This window comes from Danio rerio, chromosome 10 (genome assembly GCF_049306965.1).
Source record: "Danio rerio strain Tuebingen ecotype United States chromosome 10, GRCz12tu, whole genome shotgun sequence".
NCBI lineage: Eukaryota > Metazoa > Chordata > Actinopteri > Cypriniformes > Danionidae > Danio > Danio rerio.
The window spans coordinates 8,379,698-8,407,047 of NC_133185.1; the positions used below are offsets into that span (position 1 = coordinate 8,379,698).

The 27,350-nt window shown below is 36.7% G+C and overlaps 1 protein-coding gene across 1 annotated transcript in view; it reads right to left on the bottom strand.

Moving 5' to 3' along the window:
• Positions 1-3,017: 3,017 nt before the first annotated feature.
• The window catches only part of inpp5ja (inositol polyphosphate-5-phosphatase Ja), a 40,878-nt gene continuing 16,545 nt past the window's right edge, over positions 3,018-27,350 (bottom strand). The window contains exons 5-13 of the mRNA XM_009305130.5: positions 27,022-27,138; positions 23,532-23,707; positions 20,020-20,131; positions 16,622-16,731; positions 16,327-16,537; positions 12,899-13,036; positions 12,101-12,166; positions 7,051-7,155; positions 3,018-4,786 (exon numbers count right to left, since the gene is read on the bottom strand). Of these exons, the coding sequence (XP_009303405.2) occupies positions 4,313-4,786; positions 7,051-7,155; positions 12,101-12,166; positions 12,899-13,036; positions 16,327-16,537; positions 16,622-16,731; positions 20,020-20,131; positions 23,532-23,707; positions 27,022-27,138 (1,509 nt within the window). The 3' untranslated portion in view covers positions 3,018-4,312. The remainder of the gene's footprint in view (positions 4,787-7,050; positions 7,156-12,100; positions 12,167-12,898; positions 13,037-16,326; positions 16,538-16,621; positions 16,732-20,019; positions 20,132-23,531; positions 23,708-27,021; positions 27,139-27,350) is intronic.

Below are 27,350 nucleotides of genomic sequence, written 5' to 3' on the forward strand. Positions count from 1 at the left end.
GTACCATAAAATACATCCTTTTGCATTGAGCATCTTAACTTAGCAGATGCTGCTTATGCATAAATAGAAACATTACACAATAACAAATTAAAAAAAAGGAAAAAGAAATCCTAATCAAGGAACCCTTTAATTGTAACAAATTAAGGTAGTTTTCCTCCTTCGTTAAATAAATACAGGATGTCTGAAGCCATTGTTTATTATATTACAGAAGAGACATAATCTTGCACTCGACTGTAAGTGTAAATAGCTGTTATGTATATGCTCACGTTGCAGCCAGGTGACGGTTTTTGCTTCAGGGAGATGCTTTCGAAACATGAATTGCGCAACATTTGCTGTCAGTTATGAATGAGTCAAACATTCAAAATATATTACCAAATACTTCTGCTCTCCGGTTTTGGCTTTTGAACTTCAGTAATGATCACACAGCTTTCATAATGTCTAATCGCCCTCAGGTCTGACGGAAACATTCCAGCCCTGAGTAAGTGCTCACAGCGGTCTAATGGATTATTGGGAGCGTTCAGAGAAAAATCAAACTCAAAAGATGATCTTTGTTACAACTCACCCTCCTTGTAACCTACAAACATGATAATGATACCGATTAGCAGCCTTTTCAAGGTAACCCATGACTGAGCATTTCCAAGGCTTTGCATCGATTTAATAATTGCTTCGAGTGTTGTTTTAATTATTTAATTTTGGGGATAACATTGTGCCCTCTTTGTTCACATTCCTGTATTTTACAGTTCATTGTGAGGACTCACAACACATGACAACATTTAATTTTCAAATGAACGAACAAAATTAAATACAATTTGTATAGATAATTTAATTTGATCTCCGGCAATATGCTGATTCATACGAGAAAAAAACAAAAGAGATCTTTTTTTTTTAAAGACCAAAAATAAAATACAGAGAATAAAGAGATTGAATATGCAAAAGTGGGAGATCTTTTATTTGCAACGGAGAACAATCTATACACTATCAACCTTTGACAGTAACATGTAATTGTCTCCTGACATTTAAAGGGAAATCGGTCATGATATTTATTTGTCCTACATTTACTAAACTCGTGTCCTTGAGGTGTATATTTTTGCACATCAATATGATCACGCGCGCACACCACACAGGTTTTACTCAGTTCAGACAAATCAAATAATGCCACAAAATGCAATAAATGAGCAGAGCTTACGTGATTGGTTGCCTCTAATCAGCTGATGCTGTCAGAGGTTTGCTGTGTTTCAGGAGAGGTTGTTGGCTGGAGCGATACTTCAGCAAAGCATCATAAGTGCTAGTGTGACATTTATTATGTGCAAAACCTCTGACATATGTATATTCATACACAAGTTCAGTATGACACTGGCCAACATATCAGGAATTAATAAGAGGACTTTTACAGGGTTTCTGCAGGTTCCATCAAATTAAATTTAAAACATTTTAAGACATATTTAGGACCATTATGAATAAAATTTCAGACTCATAAAGGGCTAAAGGCTAAGGAATTTTTCAAATAGCCCAGATGGAAAAAAATTATTTGCCCTATCAAAAAAAAAAAAAAAAAAAAAAAAAAAATATATATATATATATATATATATATATATATATATATATATATATATATATATATATATATATATATATATAATTATTATTATGTTATTAATTTATATATATATATATATATATATATATATATATATATATATATATAATTATTAATTTATATATATATATATATATATATATATATATATATATATATATATATATATATATATATATATATATATATATATAAAAATATATATATATATATATATATAAATATAAATAAATTAATTAATAACATAATAAATAATAATAATAATAATAATAATATTTCAGATATTTCTTAGCAAAAGATTTTAAATATTGGGTAAAAACAAGCAAGCTCTACTTGTATTCATAAGCTTTTTTTTAAATTAACAAATGTTTTAAAGGTTTTAAAAAACTACAATAAACTAAATCTATGCACAACAATCTGCCTAGGTCAGTGTTCTCAGCAGTAAATACATGGAGAACTTTTAAACAAATGTTACTTTAAGGAAAATATTTAAACCATTATGGTAGATAGAGTTAAAAATCACTTGTTTAAATAAAAGTTTAAAGTTTTATCGAGATGGATTGTTGGTGATTGTATTGTATTTTGGCCAGATTGGGAAGCAATGAACAATGGAAAATTAAGTCCTGTTAAAAAAAGATATAAGACCTACAACACAATATTTCAGTAAATTTAAGACTTTTTAAGGCCTAACATTTTGATCTTGGAATTTAAGACATTTTAAGGCTTTTTAAGATCCTGCGGAAACCCTGATTTAACCTTTCTTAAGATAATTTGCAATCAATTACCTGTGCTAAATATGTATTTTTCTCTTGTCAATTTAAGGAAATATAATTTCCAGTAAAAATATATTTATAATAATTTTAAATACTTTTCCAGACTCTTACCAAGGTTGTCTTTACAAATATATTTACAGTATTAAAAAATATTACTTAAACTAAAAGTAATTAATGATAATTGACTGAAATACATCAAAATTATTCAAATAAAATGTATTTATGCATTCGGTGAAGCTGAATTATCATTTAGTAATCAGGGTCATGCAATCTTTCAAAACTCATTCTAATAAACTGATTTGCTGCTTAAGACACATTTATTGTTATTATCATTTATTATTATTTTTAAAAACAGTTGTGCTGCTTAATGTTTTTAAAGTACTTTTTTGTATTTCTTGATACATTAGAATAGCATTTATTTGTAATAGAATTCTTCATAACTATATAAATTTATGATCAATTCAATAAATGTCTTTAATGATTAATTTAATGCATCTGGCTAAATTAAAGTATTCATTATTCTCTAAACAAAATTTATACAGTTGTGGTCATCTACATACATACACTCAGACAGTGGAGTCCACTATTATGCTGCATTCACACCAGATGCGGATGAAGCATCAAGCGTGAGTGTTTTACATGTTAAGTCAATGCAAAAATGTGAATAAACATCCCGCGGTGCGATACGCCACACATAAAAAAGCCACACAAGTTGAGCGAATAGCTCGAGTTGGTAAATCTGAACTTCAGCGAACATTCGCACCACGTTAACCAATCATGAACTTTCTCATGTAGGGGGTTGTGATTATAATGTAGCGCCTGTTGTTGGTGTCCCAGGGGGATATCCTCTTGCCGAAACCGGCCAACAGTTCATCAAACTAGGCTTGGCCCAGTCTGAAGCATCTGAAAGCCTCCATCATCCAGGTACACTTTCTGGAGGAGGTGATAAACTCAGAGCTGGGTGCACCTCTGAAAGCATCTAGTGGACTCATACATGGCACCAAACAAACAACACTGTATTTCAGCCTTCATAAAGCACATAGACACAGCTATTCTCTCAATAAAATCCATGTTAGCCATTTAGCAATAAAGCAAGAGTCACCGGACCAGCAGAAGCCCTGCCCATATTGTAAATCTGCGTCTATTGTCAAATGAATTTGACTCGTAAATAAAGCAAATTTGACATGCAAATAAAGCGAGTAAATTTAAAATGTAGTTTGTGTAATTTATTGTTCCGTGTCTGGTGTGAACAAAGCATTAAAGTGCTATTTTCTATCGTATTAATGTTTTTGCTGGTTTTCTAGCTTAAATAAGATTTTGTGTCTCAGACTTTCAGTGCGGTTTCAGACTTTTGAACCACATTGATGTGAACAATATACTGTCCCTAGTTTATTTGATGGCTTGCTAAATTCAAATAGTTAAATACAACAAATCATGTTTAAAACAGTCATATAACCAGGATTATTCACTTTAAAACACAAGGTGAAAAGACACCCCATAGTATTCCTTTTGATCATCAGCTTTCAGATAAGCACTGTTTTCTTTAATTCTACTTTTCTAGACAGCGGTTATTAAACACTGGTCAACCACTAGTTACGGTATAGGCTGAAATGACTGCTGACATCACTGTTTGTTTGAAGTCTACGATTACAGGACAGTTTCACCTTGGGTTAGGTTGTCCTGCACTATAAGGCTGATGTGCACTGTAGAACTGTCACCATTTACAATCTATTATAAATAATGCAAAATATAAAGACAAATAAACCACTTTGGCAAAGCCATTGAAGAAGAGGAAGGGTTTGGGAAGCAATTAAGCACAACAAGGTATGAGACCCTGAACAACTGCAGATCTGAAAAGCGACTGAAGAAACAGGCCATTTTGCTCAAGTAGTTGCATTGCGATATCTCCTAAAGTCTAGAAATGAATCGCAAGCGAGGAAGGTCATAGAATTACATCACCTGGTTTTCCTATTTGAGCAGGTCTGGGCTCTCCTAAAATGGCTGCTACGAGAGCCTCTGGAGCACTGATGCCATTTCCAGGTGATCCTGGGCTCCTCGGACTAAGAGGACTGAGGGAGGGTGAGGTTAATGAGTCCGGAGAAACCAGACGCTCCTTCTTGGCATTGGTTGAAGGGCGTGGGGAAGATGTCTTTTGGGGGCCATCTCGGGGACGAGGACACAGGCTGAGAGACTGCAGGGACGGAAGAGGCGTGCCGGAAAGTGCTGGTACAGCGGGACTGCGGCTCCGCTGGCGCTTCTGGTGGTGGTGGCGTTTGCCGCTGTGGTTTCCAGGGCTGGGGCTGCGTGAGCTCGGGGCCAACAGGACGAGTGTACTGTCATCTTCAGAGCTCACATCCGAACTATCAGAGCGTGAACGACATGCTGGTGCTGGTGGAGTGGACATGGGCAACTGCACCTGTGGGAAAAAATATGTAGAGACAAAAATATATGACAAAGAATATATACAAGTTAAACAGGAACAGTACAGTGAAAGAAAAATAAAACCTAAAATTATGTTAATAAACCTATTTGACTTTTTAACAGATTGGTTTCATGCTTTGGTCTCTGTTGTGACTTGTAATTGTCTCCTTTTTGGTCTTGGTCTAGATTTGGACTTAAACCTTATTTGGTCTCGATCTAGACCTGGGATGGGCAACTTTGGTCATAGAGGGCCTCTAGGATCAAGGTTGGGAATTCCTGGTCTAGACTTGGTCTATAATTGAGTTCATTCTGGTCTTGCTCTAGAGTCAGAATGCTTTTCTTGCCTCTGTTTTAACCTGCAATCAACCTTTGTATGGTCTCAGTTTTGAACTCAACCATATTTTTCTTTTGCTCTTGGCTTGAGTTTGACGATCTTATAATCTTATTCCACAATAGGGATGTCCAAGTTCAGTGTTTTGCTCTAACCTTTATCAAACACACCTGAACAAGCTTATCAAGGCTTAATTGTTACTACAAAGTTACAGGCAGGGCAAATTTTATCAAGGTTTAATCAAACCTCTGTGGAACTGCTCTAGATCAGATACAATTACCAGAGACCTCTTTTCTCTGTCTTGACTCAAACTCCATCTCTGTCTTGACTTAGTCTTGAGTTTGGCTCAACCTTCTTCTATTTTCCATTTTTTTGGGAACTCATCCCTCTGCCTGACTTGACCCAGACTCTCTTTCCTGACCTTCTTCTGGCCTTGAACTTGACTCAAACTCAACCCTAGTGTCTGGATGTATTGGACTCAACACTCTTTTCACTCTTTTTGATCATCAGCTTTCCTCAGTCTAGATTCTGAAAATCCTTTGCTTGGTCTCTAGTATGTTTTAGTTGGACTCAACATTCTTCTTGTTTTCATTTAATCTCAAACTCAACCCTCCTCTTGCCTCTGTTTTAACTTAGACTCAGCCCTCCTGTAGTTTCAGTCTTGACCCAATCCCTCTTCTGACCTGGGACCTGGCTCTGACAAAACTATCTTCTTGATTTGGATTCAGCCATTTTTTTTCTTTTAGTCTTGACTGAAACTTGACCCCCTTATAGTCTCTGTCTGTTTATGTTTCTATATTGTCTCAAACTTGATCCTAATTTTTGTCTCAGACTCAACCATCTTGTAGTTTTAGCTCTTACTCTAACTTGACATTTTTTCTTCTTGACTTTTTCTTCTTGTCCCAAGTCAAACTCAACCCTAGTGTCTGGATGTATTGGACTCAACACTCATTTCACTCTTTTTGATCATCAGCTTTGTTCAGTCTACATTCTGAAAATCCTTTGCTTGGTCTCTAGTATGTTTTAGTTGGACTCAACATTCTTCTTGTTTTCATTTAATCTCAAACTCAACCCTCCTCTTGCCTCTGTTTTAACTTAGACTCAGCCCTCCTGTAGTTTCAGTCTTGACCCAATCCCTCTTCTGACCTTGGACCTGGCTCTGACAAAACTATCTTCTTGATTTGGATTCAGCCATTTTTTTCTTTTAGTCTTGACTGAAACTTGACCCCCTTATAGTCTCTGTCTGTTTATGTTTCTATTTTGTCTCAAACTTGACCCTATTTTTTGTCTCAGACTCAACCATCTTGTAGTTTTAGCTCTTACTCTAACTTGACATTTTTTCTTCTTGACTTTTTCTTTCTGTCTCAAGTCAAACTCAACACGTTCCTGGTCTAGACTTGGATGCAATTTTGCTCCTAATCTCAGTCATATTCCAACCTGTTTCAGTTTCCATCTTGTCTCAAACTTGACCATCTCTCTAGACTCAAATGAGCTGGTTCATAAACCTTCAAACAACTGATCCATGGATTTTTAACTACTCTTTTCTTTTTAAATGCTTCAGTTGCCTTTTATTCAAATGTGTTATATTCAAAACATCTCTGGGGTTAAAGTCCACATTAAAAGTGGTATATTGTATAATATTTCAATTGTGCATGCTTTCATTGTGTGGCATCTATGCATCAAGTCTGTACAACAAATGACAGAACTGACAGTCTTTATGTTTGCTCATTTGTGGATGTCCAGCCTCAAATACAAAGCAAGGCTCCAATCAATACTTCAAATGTTGACAACGGCAATTCCAGAGTGCTCTGACCTAGTCATCATACCCTTGAAATAACACGATCAGAGCTACTGAGCTGCTTGTGCAAACAAAATGAATATTTGTTTTAAGCTAAATCAGACTGTAGTCAAGTTAGAGCAGTGAAGACCTGAAATGGTTCTGTTACTCCTGCAATGCTGTTCATGTTGTTACTGTAATATCCCAAAATATATTCCCCCGGGTCTCTTGGCAGATCCTCCTCTGAAAATACCACCTGAAGGTCATAGAAAAAGAAATGTTAAGGACAATGATAGTCAGCAGTGGCTGCAGGATAAATCTTCTTTGTTAGTATTAATACAGTGATTCCTTAGTCTTAAAGCTTTCAATCCAAGATTAACCAGGAATTAATTGATTAAAGCACAGTCTGGTGTTAACCGAGAGACGTAGGAGTCAGATCTTCAGGAATTATTTAATGACAGGTTACACAATATTAGCCTGATTTGTCTGTCCGAATGTAGGTTACCGTGGTGATCCATAGGGGTGTAATGATAAGCTACAAACCGGCAGAAAATCGATTGAAATATGTGACGAATCAATCAGTTGAGGGGCCAAACAAATTGTGACACAAATGGAGTAGTAGTTGAATCACAACTACTGTGGAAATGACTGTCTATAGAAAAGTTTACATGGAATTTTCTGTTTATCCTGCTTCTGAATAATACATATTCAAGTCTGAGTGAACCCGAAATTGCTGAGACTATTTTACTGTATTGATTTACGTCCAACTGAAAAAGAATACATAATTTTCTCATCGAAAAATAAGGTGAGAAGGGTGCTGTTAAGAATAATGCTATGCGCTTGTGGAAGCCATAAGGTTGACGTCATCAGAAAGACCGCCACTCCAAACATTCTACTGATTTTCTTTCAGTAGATTAACTTGGAGTAATTGTTTACCATAAGAATAACAATAGCTGCATTTCCACTGTCGGGCCAGTGCGAGCCAGGGCTTTTATCGGGCCAGGCCGATCCGGACCAGGCCAATCGCCCGGTAGGTTGAGCAATGAAGCCGAAATCATGTCGCGTTTCCACTGTCGGGCTAGTAGCTCGTAGTACGTCACGCAAAACCCGCCCCCAGAACGTTCCCCGAATCAAACTTCACACAACCTGCCCACTTCAGCAGGAATAAGGCAGATAAAGCACACCATCACATCATCACGAAATAATTCAAATAAAGACAGCCGAAACAAACAATTAAACCGTCACTGTACAGCACGTTGTATGTCTATACGCACATACCTGTGTGTTCTCATTCATCATATTCATTAACTGATGAAGATGTTGCTTTAATATATATTTAAAGCTAAGGAAAGTGTTAAGTATTTCAGCACATAAGAGCAAGTAATAAAATAAAGCCTATATTTTGTTGCGCTCAGCAGCAATGCACTAATAAAGCTCTTCATGTATTTAAAATTTATTTTTTAAATTTTACCACGTCATATAAAAACATAAACACTAATTTAAAGACACAAAACACATTTTTTATTTGTGCAGCTGTATGACAGAAAAAAAAAGTAGCTTAGTTTCTGCTTTTACTCACCCCAAAAATGCTCTGTTTGCAAGCTTTGATTAATATCATCGTTTCCAAATTCTTTTTAAATAATATTTTAAATCTTCTCCGGTGTTTATTGTTTTTAGAAAATATCTAAAGTCTTTTTTTCCAGACAGGCTTTTGAAAAATGAAAGTTTAATATGGCTTTAAACTACTAAGTTTGATTCGTATATAGTACCTAAATTGTTATAGCGAGCTTTTGTTTGTTTTATATTGGTTTATCAATTTAATGGGATTTCATTATATGCAATATTTGTAATTCTTTAAATTATTTCAATATAGCTTAGGCTATTTTTTCAAGATATTGTGTTGAGCATACAAAAGTGGACACGTAATTTGTAAAGTTTTATGTCTTTCTGTTGTATTCATATTGTGTATTATTAGGGCCGGCGCATCCATAGAGGCGACCTAGACAGCCGCCTAGGGTGGCAGAATAGAGAGTGCAGCGTCCGTGACAACTTCTTCACCACCTGCGTCCTGAGTTATATCCACGAACACCATTCCCTTATTTATTTATTTATTAGTTTATTTGTTTGGCGCATGTAATCCTGTGCAATCAGAAAACTGTGCCCGCCTCTCCTTTCACTCCGTCCCGAAGCCCCAGCTGGCCCTCTTGGGCCCAAGGTATTCGGCAGGCCGAAAAAGGCCGGCTGCTGGCCCCAAGAAAGCCCCGCTTTGGCCCGATTAGGAAATGCGACTGGCTCACTCGCTTTAGGAGCGATAGTGGAACCGGGGCTATTGTGTGCTAGCAATATAAATATTGTACATTTTTTGTTTGTATGGGCTTTAAAGTAGTGTTCATAAGAGCATAAGTCCTTAAAATAGCAAAAGTGGATTCGGACACGCCCTTAATTCTTTTATGCCCTGCGCTTTAGACTTTGTGCCTAGATCGTTAAATAGAGCCCAATATCACTGCTAGTAATAATTACCACCTGCTGGCAGAGAGTGAATCTGAATCTCATTGAGCTCATTTGTGGTTTCCTACAAATATAGGAAATTTCAGAAAACTAAAGTCAGACCATTCTATTTTTGATTCAAATATTAAAATTATACAGTCTAATTTAGAGTAAACTGCTAAAACTGCTCATGCCACTTCTTTGTTTGGATCAGGATCAGTGTTGGGCACATTCCTTTAAAAGAGTATTGTTATAGTTAGTTACTTCTCACAAATTGTAACCGAGTTAGTAACATAATTCTAAAAGTAACTAATTACCAGGGAAAGTAACTATTTGTTAAATGACTATAAAATAAATATAAAACATAGTATCTTAGTCTCCTCCTTTGGTAGCAGAGCTTACGTTATCACCTGCATACAATAGCCACTAATTTTGTGGCGGCATGCGATTAGAATTACTTGTCACCAACGCAGAGAGGCTCATTTTTCCTGGGCATAAGTAGCACGATACATAAACATTCTTCCCTTTCACCTCAACGAGAGAAAAGTAGTGCCTATTTTGCAAATGCTACATAATGCAGAAAGGCTTTATGCCACATACTAACACTAATTAAGTGATAGACATATGTGAAATACATTTACTATTACATGGAAAGTTAGGACATATAATAAAAATGTCTAGAATGTACAACATAATTTTAATAAAGCATTACATTGGTAGCATACACTGAGTGAGCAAAAGTGGCAGGCTCAAGCCAGATTGCAGTGGATTGTGCAATCTGACATGAGGCAGAGCTTGGTGCATCTCATGGCAATGTGGTGGCGCAGTAGGTAGTGCTGTCGCCTCATAGCAAGAAGGTCGCTGGTTTCGTGCCTCGGCCGGGTCAGTTGGCATTTTTGTGTGGAGTTTGCATGTTTTTCCCATGTTCGCGTGGGTTTCCTCTGGGTGCTTCGGTTTCCTTCACCAGTCCAAAGATATGTGGTACAGGTGAAGGGTAAGCCAAATTGTCCATAGTGTATGTATGTGTGTGAATGAGTGTGTATGGGTTTCCCAGTGATGGGCTACGGCTCTAAGGGCATCCGCTGCATAAAACATATGCTGGATAAGTTGGTGGTTCATTCCGCTGTGGCGACCCCAGATTAATAAAGGGACTAAGCCGAAAAGAAAATGAATAAATTAATGTATACATCTCATGATGGCAGGTAAGGCACTGTACTCTAAGCCAGTGGTTCTCAAAGTGGGGGTCGGGACCCCTTGAGGGGTCGCGAAACAATGAAGGGGGGGTCGCCCGGTGATTTCCAAAAATCTACTTATTATTATTAGGCCATAAGAATGACCATATTTTATCCATAACCAACTGAAGAGAAATAAAACAGTCGTTTATAGTTACTATAGTAGCTTATTTACTAGTTCTATTGGATTGAGACCCCTGGGGTAATTACATTATATTAAGGACAGCAATAGCGTCAGATGCAGCAGATTGATTTTTATAACACCAGGTTAAACTTTCTGGCCCATGTACAGCACTGACATTAAAAATTAAACGAAGAATAGACTTTGGTCTATTGGTGTGTGTGTGTGCCCCATTGCATGCAAGTTTTCTGTATTTATAACCACTTCAGAGGATATTGGGGGTCGCAAGTCACTGGCATTGTTATTTTAGGGGTAGCGTGCTGAAAAGTTTGGGAACCCCTGCTCTAAGCCAATCATCATGTTCTCAGTTACACCACGTTCACTGACACACCAATCATCATCACTGGTTGGTTATATGTCCCGCCCAAGTCTCGAACACACAGACACACACACACCCCCCAGAAAATGAGAGGTCCTATGGCTGTGAGTGACACTGTACGTATAAAAAACACTCCAGTGCTCTTAACTATAGTAACGCACATTGTATTGTCAGTAATGGTCTCGGCGTTGTGGCGGGGGAAACAGTAATTAATTTGATTACTCGTTACCGAAGATGTATTGTCATTAGTAATGCCATTTACTTGTAGCGCCGTTATTCCCATCACTGATCATGATTAAAATCCAGTGGTAGTTACTAATTTTAAAACCAAAGGGTACAGACAAAATTTTACTATGCTTAAATGAAGATATTTATTTTATTTGTGTGATTTATTTGATTTGTGGCTGTTTCTAATTTTCTTAACAAAAAAAAAAATGAATTGTGAAATCAAAATAGTGAATCGAATAAAATTGTTCAGTCAATACGTTACATCCACATTGATCTGTAAATGACAATGTGCATCAGGACTCAAACACTTGATCATTTTGTCTGATATAGTTGGTAACAGAGAATGACCACCAATGATCCGCAATGTCCTCACAGTAAACTAGCAGTTTTTTTCAGTCCTCCACAATTAAGTCGATCACATTGATTAAAGAAATAGTTGACCTAAACACTTTAATTACATAATCATTTATTCTATGATTGGTTATGAGTTTCTTTCTCCTGTTAAACCCAAAATAATTTTTTTAATAATGCTGGTTGCAGGAACGCCTCAACTTCAATAGTGGGAAAAAATGTACAATGGAAATCAAGGGCCATATTTCAAAATGTCTTCTTTGTATTCAAAAGAAGAAAGAAATTAAAACAGGTTTTGAATAGGTGAAGGTGGAATTAAGCAGTGTTCTCTCGTCTATAACACAACAATAATTTAAAAGTCAAACATCACATAATCTTAAACATTGAAAATAAAACTTTCTACCTGGGTGGAATGCTCGGATTTGGCCCATACATAAGCAGCATAATCCTTGTGATGTTTGAATCCCACCTAAAATTGAACAAAGTGCAAAAATAATTGAATTAGGTTCAAATACTGGTGCTGATCTGATTGGGGTCTTAAGTGTATCTCTGATATTTTTTATTATCTGTGAACTGCCCATTAACAGTATAAAAAAAGACAATATTTGAAAACTACGGTGCTCACATGTTGTTCCACAGAGTGGAAATAAACACTGCATTGAATATTTCCACATGGATAAGTACATAAGTACATCACGTTGCAAGATTACCAACAAAACAACCATAAATAGATTTCTGTAAGGTAAATGAAAGTGAAAGAGAGCATGATACTGGTCAGATCACATAATTAAGTTTCATATAAACATTATAATATTTATTGGGCAGCCGCAAATAGTTCTAGTAAGAAACTTTCCCGGAAAGGTTTATCTCAATTCTATGAGATGTTTTTGGTCAAACATTTTTGTCCAATAGTTTTAAGAGTGTATTTTTATGAAAAGGTGATGCAAAATGTGTAAGTTAATAATACTGCGATTTTGAGTTTCCTGAGAATATGATCCTTATTTTAGCAATTATTTTTGGGTGAATATAAATGACACACACCTTTAATAAAGTTGAAAGAGTTAATGGCACCTGTTAGAACACATGGTGATTAATTATTATAATGTGTGCAATTTGTCCTTGTAAAAAAAAAAGCTTAATCTGATTTTTAACAGCCTGTACCCACTTGATTAGTAGTTTACGTGAAAATGCCATGGATTACCTTGTACAGGCCCACCCAGTCCCATGAACTCCTCTGAAAGCCATGTGCCATTGTGAGTTTGACTGTTGCATCAGAGAACTTGGTCCATTCTTTCTCCACTTCCAGTGTCACTAATGGCAAGGTCACCTTAAAGGGAAACTGAGCAGGACAAAGAAAGTGTGCAAAAATGTGTTAATGCAGTACTTTTGGCTGTACATCTGACAAATTTACCGTAAACAAGATGCATAATAAAGTCAAGTTTAATACATTTAGGTTTACCACTTTAAACCAAATGTAAAATGACCAGACTTTTCTGACTTTCACTTATTAAAAAGCTTTTATGATCTAGAATAAATACAAAAACTATCACTGAATTCAACACAGAAATTAGTCATAAAATCAGTCATTTTAGGCTGCAATAAACAGGAGATTTTCCCACAAAATCCAGGAGGGAGTGGTTGAGCAGACAAAAAAAAAAAGCCGCAGACAGCTTTTTAACAGGTACAGCCTGGTAACTGCATTTAATTGCTTACTGACAAGTGGGAAAGGAACAAAATAGCTGTGAAATATACAGAGCCTGTCATTTAGACTGCTTTTATCAAATCAAAAATCGTATAAAAGAAAATAAAAACATTTGTATAATGCTGTCTTTTTGAATGGGTGGGCAAAAATGACGTTTAGGTAGAAATTTGACTTTTGCATCATTACAATACTTATAGGCCACTATTCAACATAGGTTATGCTACATGATACACATAATGCTTAGTAGTACACATGGCATTTTAATGTACTTGCTATGTACTAAAATGCATTCTTTTCTATAAGCATATACTACCTAACAAAACTCTTGTCGTCGATCCGAGTTGTAAGAGAAACAAATAATAACTTGACCTCTAGTTGATAATTTGGGATTTAGTTGATGATTTTTCAGATAAATCATCTGTTGAACTGCATTCCAATTATCACAAATACTGCAGAAAGAACCAGCATTGACCCAAGATTCTCACAGAAATCAGTCAAGTTTGGTGAAGGGGAAATCATGGTTTGGGGTTACATTCAGTATGGGGCAGTGCGAGAAATCTGCAGAGTGAATAGCAAAAGCCTGCGATATCAAGACATCTGTGCTGTCAATTAAATTACAAACCACTAGACTAGAGAGGGCAAATTCCGGATAGGGCTCCTTCTCATATACTTCAGCCTCCACATCAAAGTTCCTAAAAGCAAAGAAGGTCAAGGTGCTCTAGGATTGGCCAGCCCAGTCACCAGACATCAACATTATTGAGCATGTCTGTGGTAAGAGGAGGAGGCAGTAAAGATGAATCCAAAGAATCCTGATAAACTCTGGGAGTCCTGCAAGAACACTTTCTTTGCCATTCCAGATGACTTTATTAATTAGTTATTTAAATCTTGTAAAGATGTATGGGTGCAGTCCTTCAAGCTCATAAGAGTCATACACAATATTAGTTATTTTTCCACTGCACCGTGATATTATATTCTATAATGTACAGCATTTATTTTAAGTGACAATACTTGTCTAAGCAAATTCCAACCTTACTGTCCTTATTAAATAAATAATAATGAAGGAATGATCATATTTTATTTTGGTAAAATAAGCATAATCTAGAGGCCTTTGCCTTTCATTTAAGCCACTTCTGTTCTGATCCCAAATGATCAACTAAAACTCAAGTTGTTTTCCTTTGTTTCTGAAACTTGGATGGGCTACAAGACTTTTGTCAGGTAGCGTATATGTAATTGAAACAGGTAATATTTCAACATTAACATTTTAATATACCATAATAGTCATTATGACCTTTAGAAAAAATTTTTTTGAGGAGGTGAAGTAGTGCACAACAGTCCCCTGTAGTGTGGCCTAAGCTATTTTCCTTAACTTTTTTCCGTCGAATTGTTTTAATTTTATACTTTAAGTAGTTTTAAGACCAGTAAAAAAACAATACTTTTACACTTGATTAAAAAATCTTAAGATGATACTTCAACTTCTACAGTTGTCTTTTTAAACCTTAGTATCTACTGAATACTTCCAGCTGAGTATTAAATGTTAATTTTCTTAGACAGCAGTTTTCAGTGACACCAATGTTGTCACTAAACTGAGTACATGAATGTTCAAGACTAATGTGAGGTGACAGGACAAGAGTAGCACAGTGTGACCTAAATGGTTGCGGTATAACATGAACATTTTTTAACTACGTAACTATGAGTCCAATTTATCAAAAGTGTCCATCATATCTATAAGGCTACCAGCATATCTTGAATAATTTGTCCGCTATGAGCCAATGAACTTTCAGCACCTATTAGACCAGGTTGAGAGAGGCAGAAAGAAACTATATTTACCAAAAAAGCACTCACATTTTAATTTTAAATTTGGAAGAAATGTCTTCAGTAGTGTCTTTCTGATTAGTAATGTGCATTTTAGAGTACTTAGTTTAGAAAATGGGAATTTTCTTAATATTTTGACTTTTTTGAACCCACAGATTCCAGCTTTATCAAGTATGTTCAATGTACACTTATGCCTAGTTTTGTTGTCAAGAGTCAATGGGGTATATGCCCTAGCATGCTAATAGGACTTTTAATTTGCCAGTAACCTGGGTTAAGCGCTTCCGGCGAATTGAATGCCAATGCAAAATCCGGTACGTTCAAGGTCTGTTTTCTTTAAAAACCAGCGATCTCCACTAGCTGAGTGATATCCGATTTAAAGTGGGTCTCAGATCGTACAAGAAGCACTGCATTAAATTACATTTCCCCCGCCATATCTTTATAATATGAGCATTTATTTTACCACAGTATATTCAATGGAGCTTCTGCGTTAGCCTGCCGATTCTGACGGGCGCGTGTGAGTAAACAGCTTTTTGTCTCGTTTTACGCTTGAGCAACTAAATAAATGCTAAAGTTGATTTAACTGAATGTATTTTAATGACATTACAACATCGATACTGTATAAGGAACCGTATAAAATGGTAAAAAGTTAACAATAACAGGTCACCGGAAGTGTATCAGCATGGGATCTGCACTAGCTCGGCATATACCCTATTATACATATGTGGTGGAAATTAGGGATAGAGCCTATAAAAATAGCATACTTTAAAAAGAGTACTTATATTAATAATAAAAATATAATATTAATATATAAAATACTTTCGATAATATTCTACTATTAATATATGAAATACCTTAAACTGTTATTAACATATACAAACACTTTATTGTAATTTTAAATTTGGAAGAAATGTCTTCAGTTGTGTACAAGATTAAAGGTTGTACTTAAATACTAAACTTTCAAGAAGTCCCTTAAATTTCTAAACTCTATTTTTTTACCATAAGCTACTTTTTTTAACCTTGTAAATGTCAAGACACTAAAACTCTTACATGACCTTGCACGTCTCAGTGCTGCTCGCAGAATATCCGGTGTCTTTCCCTCCCTGTTTAAGACTCACGTGCAAAGAGAAAAGAGCAGACACTGGCTTGTGATCACTAATAGTGAAGCCCATGTGACTGCAGTAGAAGTGCTGAGAGACTCTGGTGGCTCCGCCAAGCCATGAGGTCAAACCACGCTGCAGAGCTGAATTATGGGATGGGACGGGGGAGCCTGTCCTACGCAGACGCCACAAGATCCGATCTGTCCACGCAGGCTTCCTCTTTTTAGCACTGGAAAATGAAGGTGGGTTTGAATATGAAGCCAGAGAAACAATAATGAGACTCACATGGAAATGCACAACACACTTTTCACACCTCGTGTCATAAGTGTGTGTCCCAACATCAAACTTATATGTTGGTGGAAACTTGAGAGGTCCTTCTATAAACCCCTCCAGGACGGATTCACTCTTTTTGGCCATGTTGAGCTTTGGACACAGACAAAACAAAAAGACAAAATGTTCTTTTACTTCATCATTGATTTTAGCAACATCCCAGTCTAGCAAACGACATGATCACATGCTCTTTCTGAGGTGCTGGTCTGTGTGTACATATGTTGTACGATGACCTCTAGTGGAAACAAACTGGTGTTGTTTGAGTGAGACAGTATTCTGAATTATCTCATGTGATTGTGCTCAACATTGCTTTAACACAGGGGTCGGGAACCTTTTTTTCAGCAAGGAGCCATTTTTTAATTTATTTATCAAATACATTTTTAAAGAGCCGTTGGGAGTGCGGGTAGCAAAATCTTTATTTATTTATAAACAACCTTTATTTATGTCCATGCACAATTCAAAATTAAACAAATATTGTATGACACATCACACTAGCCCCTTTCACACAGTGATACCGGTAAATATCTGGAAAATATCCGGAAAGACTTTACCGGTAAATTCAAAAAAGCGCTGTTCACACAGGCGAGGACGTTACGGAAATTTTCCGGAAAAGAGCATTCACACATCCATTCCAAAATACCGGTAAATTCTGACATCATTCACCACAAATGAGCTTTAAAAGGCTGCGCTTGTATTTGTAAACATTTGACTAAATTACAAACTCTGTGGATGATCAATATTGTGAACAACTTTCGCAGGATCACTTTCTCATGTCGAGATGTTCATAATATGTGCGTGTGCAGGCGCTCACAGGCTGTTTCACAGGCACACGCAAAGCTTGAAGGTAAACAAACAACGGCTTATCATAAGCATCTCATCGATGATTATTTACACAGTTGGCATTAAGAAGAACATATAAACGTGATCTGACTAACTTCTAGCAGCTAAATGTGTCAGGAAAAATATTCAAAGGCTTTTATTCTCATGAACTGTGCGGACGTAAACGCGTCTGACTGTTCTGATTGGCTAAAGCAGACGTCTCACGTCAGCACGTTCTAGACGTGCACGCGCTTATTATGGTAATCTTCCTTCTGCGTTCACACAGCGCAGCATTCCGGCAAATTGCCGGTAATGTTACAACTTCTCTTTCCGGAAAATAGCCAGAACGAATTTACCGGTATTTTCAAAAAGGACCTGTTCACACATACAGACCTTTCCGGAAAATTGCCGGCAATTTTCCGGAAAGGTCTGTATGTGTGAAAGGGGCTACTGTGTGAAGAGAAGAAAATTTATAGATTTTTTTTTTTCATTTTTGCCATCGCCACTGTGAATGTTGTTTGAATTTACTTGCGTGAGGTTACCGTAAAAATGTAAGTTACTGGCCCTTTATTGGTGTCGCGATTCAAGGTAGACCACAGCGCCACACATGCGCATTGGTTAAATGTCCTTTTATTGTAAACTCAGTTCTTATTCATTTTGCTATAAAAAAAATAAAATATAAAGTCAATTGTAATTCTATTTTCAACAGGAAACTGATTTTTAGTGACAGTTATGATTTTTTTAACTTTGTAATATTAATGAAGAGAGACAGCTGGAGAGCCAAATTTTTTTGGTCAAAGAATCACATGTGGCTCCCGAGCCATAGGTTCCCTACCCCTGCTTTAACATATGGATCTGAATGTATACCTTGGAAATCACAAACATCTCTGCAGTTATTTTTCTTTAGGGCCCTGTTTCAAAAACTGCAATTGATGTCTCATTATACATACATTTTATTTTTCAAAGCATGATCATGGGCACTGTGTTATTTACAATTATGATACAGTTTTAATAATAATGAAAAGTTTTCACTTTTCTGCACCAAATTGCGGCCAGTATTACAATTGTTTACTATTTGTACATATGTAGGCCATAGCTAGCCTAGTGAAAGGGGGTGCTCCTTTTACCCAAGTGTAGCTATTGCAGTTATTTCAAGCATTGTGTTTTTAATTATGAGTTTTAAATATTGCCCTTGGGCTGAAACGTGACCTTGGACAACAAAACCAGTGTTTAACTTGCATGTTTCTGGCAATAGCCAAAAATACGTAGTATGGGTGAAAGTTATACATTTATTTACAGGCAGAAATTACAAGATTAAATTACTAGCAAAATCATGTTCCATGAAAGCATTTTCCAATCCTTAATTTCTTATCATATATTTCTGATTAGTAATGTGCATTTTAAAGTACTTAGTTAAGAAAATGGGAATTTTCTTAATATTTTGACTTTTTTGAACCCACAGATTCCAGCTTTATCAAATATGTTCAATGTACACTTATGCCTAGTTTTGTAGTCAAGAGTCAATTATACATATGTGGTGGCAATTAGGGATAGAGCCTACCATGTAAAAAATAGCATACTTTAAAAAGAGTACTTATATTAATAATAAAAATATAATATTAATATATAAAATACTTTGAATAATAATCTACTATTAATATATGAAATACCTTAAACTGTTATTAACATATACAAACACTTTATTGTAATAAATAGTACATGTTCCACATGTTCCCTCTGCTTACTGTAGTAATTACAACAAAATATGCATAATTACAATAAACTTAACCTAAACCTAATTCTCATCCTAGCTTTACCCATTTAATGTTGTAGTTAAAGGTTTAGTTCACCCAAAAATGTTGTCCTCATTTACTCATCCACCTCCTGTTCCAAACCTGTTTAATTTTCTTTCTACTGTTGAACACAAAGAAAGATATTTTAAAGAATGTTAGGAAAAACATTCAACATTCTTCAGAATATCTTAAAAAATACAATCTAAAGGTTTTGAACCACTCAAGAGTGAGTAAATGCTGGGTAAGCAGTTTTTTTTTCTGATGATCTATTCCTTTAATTCATTGTTACATTGCAACAAAGATTAAATAGTATGCTAAAACTGACACTGTCCACTAGGGGGAAGAGCTTGCTAAAAAGTAACATTTCCATAGCGTAACAATGTCTAAAATAAAAAGCGTTTCACAGGATGCATTTTGAGTTATTTTAACTTTCAAATGGCATATAATTCAATAGAAATATAAAACTTTGTAAAGAGAAAAAGGATGCTAAACAGCATAGACTTTTGTGGATAATTTTATGTAAATAAAAAGTAATAAAAAAAAAAAAAAAATATATATATATATATATATATATATATATATATATATATATATATATATTAACGAATAATATTGTGTATACTTAAAAAATATTCAAATTCATTTAATTTAATACAAAAACACACTAACATTTAAATGATAATCAAATGACACAACAGCTACATATTTGATAAAATTAAGTGTATGCGTTTTAGGGCTGTGAGGGTCTGTAATGTTCTTGCTGTCTTACCTGATCTTTCTCCCACAATAGAGGCAGTTTGTCATTCTCAATAGCACTTTTCACCACATGAATATCATAACCTTCAATCCGGAAGTTCAGATCTCCAAACCAGAACACCACACTATGAGGAATACAATATTCTGAAGTGAATTGAACAGGTCAATTTTTAGCTGTACATAGCCACACAGAATCATAACTAAATCTATCAAATAAACATATAAACAAAAATACCTTAAAAACGTCAAGCGTCATGCACAGTTTATATATATATATATATATATATATATATATATATATATATATATATATGTATATATATATATATGCATGCTGTCAATCGATTAAAAAACAAAAACAAATTAATCACACTTTTTTGAATATGAATCCCAATTAATCACATTTAAAAGACTGAAACTAGTAATTTTGGCTATTCAAATGTAAAATTAATGTAAACGTAAGACAAAAACTATTTAAATTTAAAATATAATTGTTTATTAGAATTTTTGTTTACTTACAGATTTCTTCATGTAAACAACATACTCACAATAAACCATCAAGATCCTGGCTTGACAGCCATATTTATCACAGAAATAAAACCACAGGCATGCTAATGCCATATGAATTTCAAAACAATCAATGCCAATAAAGAAAAAAAAGAAAAAATACAGGCATTGCAAATATGAAAAATGGAAAATTATAATAACAATAAAGTATTGAATGCAAACAATTGAACTCATTGTAAAGTTGTATTGCTGTGAGTTGAGAACATAATTATAAAGCAGAAACAATTTTGCTTCAGACCTCCTCTACATTCAGCCAGTTGCTAAAACTGCCCTGGCTGTTGACACTATCGGGGACAATGTGGACCTTTTCTTTTGAATGATGTGAGCTCTTGAGTGCATTCTCACGGTAATTTGTAACTTTTTAATTTAGTGGCTAAGGACCACGACGCGCGCGCACACACAGACATGCACACTCACACACAACGTGCGCAGGACAGGGCAGCTGAAGCAACTCCCTTCAGATTCAACAAGCATGATAGCGTTAATCAAATTTGCTTAAACTAAGCGTTCTAAAGTATGGCTGTAGCCTATTTCACAAAGATTTTGACACAACAACGCTAAGCAGCCGTTTTACCAACCCAAGCTCATTCTGGAAACGTAGCCCTGCGGACGTTTCTGGAGACCGCGATTTACGTGGCCGGAGGTACGTAAGGCCGCGTTTAGTTTTTTTCGAGCGAACGCTGCGTGGCGGTGTGGGCCGCTCCGCCCCTCCTCTTCGCGCTCGCCAGCCGATGGCTCGCCTCCGAGTGGAGGGCTTTCCCGATGCAACCAGTTTGTCCGCTTAGCTCACAGCGTTGCGTCGGCAGAGCGGAGGCCCCGGAGGAGGAGGAGGAGGAGCCAGCCGCGTGGACGACGACCGGGATCAAGTCTGGGGAACAGCGGTTCCGGAAATCAGGTAAGACGAAAAACGGAACCTGAAAAATAAGGGCGAGAACGCGGCGGGATCCGAAAACGCGGTCGAAATCGAAGACGAGGGCTTTTGCTTTTTTTTTTTTTTTCTGGACGGCTTTTGCGAACCGTCGCTCGGGTTTAGGGAAGGAGGAGGAAGAGGAGGGCGGCCGAGTCAGGCGATTCGACGGCTTTTCGCGCGAGAACGGCGCGGGCCCGAATGGCGCGCTCACGAGAGGCGGTTGAGACACGAAAAAGCCCGCACAGCGGCCTCTCGCGAATCCGCGAAAACAAAAACCGCTCGAATACGTACCTCCCGGGACGTAAACCGCGGTCCGCAGAAACGTCCGGGGGGCTACGTTTCCACAATGAGCCCGGGTTGCGTTTTACAAAAGTTGCGTTTTAGGGGGAAACAGATCAAACTTAACGAAACCATGGAGGGCGCGTGCTGAAAGGCAGAGGAATGGGCTGCCTTTTGACAGCTGCCAACTTCATTTGGCACTTCATTTACATGGACAACAATACTACGATTTTAGTATGATTAAGATAATACTTTTATTAAGATTCTACCATGTAAGCAGCAATTTTTGATCACCTTAAAGCACCACTATGGCACGAAATGCGGAGGTTTTTATTTCCGTTCTGTATCAAATTCCATTAAAACAAAAGATGAAAGTTAAAAATTAAAACATCCGCAATTGCACGAAACTCTGGAGGAAACACTGGATAGCCCGGTAATGCAACATTATTTGTTTTATACCTGAAACTTGCTATCAAAAAGTGCTTCCTTGGTCTTATCCATATTTCTTTGCATGTTGAACACACCACGGCCACAACAGGACATAAAAAAACTGTAACTGCGTTAATTGCGTACATTTTTTTAACACATTAAATATTTAAACTTAAACGCATGCGTTAACGCAGTAATTTTGACAGCCCTAATATATATATTGTAGCGAGCACACTGATGCCACGTCGCCCTGGTCTCAAATTCACCCCAGCTGGAACCTCATCAACACCGGATCGTTCACAGCTGGACATCATCAGCCAGGGAGGCATATAAGCCAGCCCCACACAAGAGGAAGACAAGCTTCATTCTCAGATGACTCCCTGCGCTAATGCTTGTGTCTCTCTGTCTCTCCCACAGCGGACTCCAGTTCGTGACGATCCAACACCCGACTTCTCACTATCCTTCACCTTCTCCCCGGAGCACCAGAGCACCACTACTAAGAAGAGCACCGTATTTCACCCCTGTTCACTTTGTAAATAAAGCACCCTCCGGGGACTTATCTGTAACCAACGGAACTGTGTATGTGTTTTCTCTCTGCCTCGCTACAATATATATATATATATATATATATATATATATATATATATATATATATATATATATATATATATATATATATATACCCACTAGACGGTCCTACTGCATTGAACTGCCAATTCTTTGTATGGGACTCGGTTGCTCTTACAAGGAGGCTAAAGACCATGGCCTCTAGCGTTTAGCTGCTTTAACTTTAGCTAAGGTTTAGCTGCATAGCACTTCGTTAGCTGGCCCGTCGTTACACTCACCCCCCTAGACATCCATACTGGAGCTTCCATCCCAGACGAGCCACCCCACTAATAACCCACCAGTCCTATTGCTCTCAACCCAGTCTGAGCTGAAATAGAACCAGCGATTCTTTGCATGGGAGACGGTTGTTCTAACAAGGAAGCTAAAGATCAAGATTCATTTGTCACTTGAGCAGCTTTTGTAGTTAGAGGAGTGAGGTTTACCTGCGCAGCATTTCACTAGCTGGCCTCATAATCAACCTTCTAACTATTTTATAAAAGCTACAAGCCCTGTGAAGCTGTGGATTAGAGTGTGTTTATAACAGCTCTGCATCTGCCTAAGAAAGCCCCTAGCTGTTATAACTTTACTGTAAACTACATTTCTTGGGACTTATTGCTTTATTTAATCTTACTGTAACACAAAGCTAAATTGTCAGCATCATTACTCCAATCTTCAGTCACAAAAACATAATTTGTTGCTAAAAATACTAAAAGTTACAGTTTCAGGGTACCCACTCATGGTCCAGGACGCCAACAGCATTGCTGCCTTCAAACTGCTGCTGCTGAAGGATGCTCTCAAAATCCTCCATGCGCTGCTCCAGGTTTCTCATGTGAGCCGGCAGGTGGCAGTTTAGGAAACACACGGGGTGTCCGAAAACCATCATGCGTGCACTTACACCTCCTTTATTCCCCTGACACAAACATAATAATGGAAAGACATTAATAATGCAGCAGCTCTGCACTTCGTGGTAACGTGATTTTTGAGCATCTGCACTATTAGTGGAGGAGAAAAACAACATTATTGCAGACGATGTTTACTTCACATTTATGTGCTGTTTTTCCCATGGAAGCCGAATGACATTTAAAAATGTTAATCATCCTATTTTCTTTATAATAGTAGATCGTAGGGAGAAACTCTAGCTGTCCTCCTCACAACATTTTTGTATGAATTTAGAAGAACTGTTAAATATTGAAGAATTAATAAATATTACATAGATTCATCTTTAAAACATACATTTTTACAATACTTTTTATTCTAATTTACAGTAGACACTCATTCATTCCAATATTTTAAATACCAAATAATCTTGTCGGGCATATTGTGAACGCATATTCAGAAAAATTTGATAATATATATGTTATAATGTATGATGATGAAACTTCTGCTCACTGAAATAGTTTGACATTTTGGGCTCTATTTTGACGGTCCATGCGCAGAGCGCAAAACGCAGGGCGCAAACACTTTCAGGGCGTGTCAGGACGCGTTTTTGCTAATTTAAGGATGGGAAATCTGCCTTGCGCCAAGGCGCATGGTCTAAAAGGGTTGAGTTTATTTTCTTAATGAGTTATAGGTGTGTTTTGAGAATAAACCAATTAGAGTCTCATCTCCCATTCCCTTTAAGAGTCAGCTGCGTCGCGCCAAGAGCGCATTCGCTATTTACAGGACGTAAAGTAAGTCTAAGTGGAAAAAATTAGCATTTCACAAGCAAACAGTTAACAGTTGACAGAAAACTGTTAAACAGAGCATCTACTGCGTGAGAATGAGAGATAAATGATCTACTTTCACTTTCGCTCTTGGATAGGGAAACCTTTACACACAGACATCAATTAGTCTATAAATAATTAATTTCGTTTGTTAAGCGCAAAGATTTGTTTCAAAACTATTTCTAAACTCAGTTCTAATTTCCAGCAAACGAATAAATGAACAATAATGACCAAGTGTGGTCAAAATACTGAGTTATTTCCAAATACACCTGCCATGCCCATATGGTCTTAAACCTGACAGGTGGGCAAATCTAAGCTTGTTTTTAATAAAACAAATATAAATATGGATATAATAAATAATACTGCTAATAATAATAACATTATACAAAAGCAAATTGTCATGAATGAACTGAAAAAGCCTCCCGAGATGAAGAAGACATAAAAGCAGTGGTTTTTCATATTTATGTAGGCTAGAAAATAATATGTTTTGTAATATTTTAATCCTTTATATTTATATTCTATATATATCCTTATTATATCCTATATATATCCTTAATATTTAATTGTTTTCATATGTAAAGATATTTATTTGCCTATTGCTCTCTTGTGTGTATTAAGCAGTAAGTAAGCGAGGCGCAACTCTGCGCTGGAGTTTAAACCGGGTTAGTTTTGGTCTAATGAAAAATCTATTATAGTTTCTCAAAATAGCAACGCGCCAGCGGTCCGCCTCAGAACGCCTTCCTTTTTAGACCAGAACGCCTATGGGCGCACAAATGAGCGCTAATGCATTTGCTATTTAAACAGCGTAGCGCAACGCCTCAAAACGACTCTTGCGCCAAGCTGAAACTACCAAAAGACTATTGCGCCGCGTCTTGCGCCACACTGTGCCGGGTGTATGATAGGGCCCTGTATCTTTAATTAAAATCTTTCAAACAATAGACATTTGCATGTAATATGCTTAATATATACAAGAATCAAATTTTTCACCTAATATTTGTATAAAAACAGGCTGAACATGAATCATTTATATTCGGCTAGAATAAAAGTTTAACATTTTTAAAAACCCTTTTAAGGTCCTATTTTAAGGGGTCTATTAGCCCCTTTAAGTTGATTTTTTTTCGATAGTGTACAGAACAAACCATCCTTATACAACCCTTATACAATAACTTGCCTAATTACCCTAACTTTCCTACTTAACCTAATTAACCTAGTTAAGCCTTCAAATGTCACATTAAGCTATGTGTTGCATTATGTGCTGTCATAATGGCAAAGATAAAATAAATCAGTTATTAGAGATAAGAAACTATTATGTTTAGAAATGTGATGAAAAAAATCTTCTCTCCGTTAAACAGAAATTGGGGAAAAGATAAATAATAATAATTCTGCTAATAATTCTGACTTCAATTGAATATAAGAAAGAAAACGATACAATTGAAATAAAGTGTTTTGTTATTTTCTGAATCTAACAGTATTCAGGTGCAGTAACTGAATTATAGATATAAACATAATCCAATAAAATTAATCGTTAATAATGTTACAAACAGTACATTTTCTTATGCCTGAACAAAAATGTTTTAATCAAGACTCATTGCATATCTTGTGATGTGACTATTGCGAATGATCACAGTGCGATATTATTGATGAAACAATGTATTGTGTAGTCCTAGACTAGTGAAAAACAGTCAAAAACCGAGGCGTGACAGATAAGCACATGCGTGGATGTGAATGTTTTCGTTTACCTACGATTAAGACGGTTCGAAGTTCCCGGATGAGCCTGTGATATAAGTTTCAGCTGTTGTTATCTGAGAATAACATACCTTGAAACGTCATGACTAACCAATCAGAATGTACTATTCCAGACAGTCCTGGAATAATGGCCAATATCATGACAGCAACAAAGTGGTTTTTGGATATGTTAATGAAAAGAATCATACTTATAGTACCTTTAAAATGACATGCACAAGAATTAATAAACTACTCCTGTATTTTCATTAGTGAGTGAACTATCCCTTTAAACACTGCACTGAGAAGGGCAGGTGCGCTGTGCAGTCAGGGGTGAAATGGGCTGTGCAGAGACTTGCAGTTTATTAGCAGCGCTGGTGCTGCAGTTCCCATGTGTTGTGCTTTGACTTTCTGGGTAGAACACCAGGGAGATTTGAGAGCTGTGTGTGTGTTATCAGTCTGTATTTGATCAACTGGAAATGAACCCTGTGTGTTTGTGCAGTGGAGGACAGAGCAGAAACAGAGCTGCTGTGTGTCCTACTGTGCCCTACTCAAAGGAGACAGCAGAGCAAGCCTGACAACACACACACTGTCACATACACAAAAACACACACGCTGCCTCGTTTCCACGCTCTCCCTTTGGCTTCCCTTTATGAAAGGCATCTCACAGCGGGATGCAACGTTATGCAGATATTTGATGTTCGACATTAAAGTATCAATGCAGCAGAAATCTTGCTGATCAAATAAGTGTTTAGAAATGAGACATTCTTTCCCAGACATCTTTGCTCGGTTGACTTACCCAGTATCCTCCCAGGCCGGTGCGTGTGCTTTGGGTTTGTACTCCTCTGAGAAAGGGAAGGTGGCAGAATTTGGAAAACACCAGCAAAAACACCCCCTGCATCCTTTGAGAAGCCACCTATAGAGCGAAGAGAGGACATGACAAGCTCAACAAAACCACAAGCCAAAATAACTGAGGGGTTTAGACTTGCTTTATATTTATATAAGCTCTGGATGTATGGTTTGTCAAGATGAGACAATATTTGTTAGAGATCCACCTATTTAAGCGACGCGGTGGTGCAGTGGGTAGCGCTGTTGCCTCACAGCAAGAATGTTGCTGTTTCGAGCCCT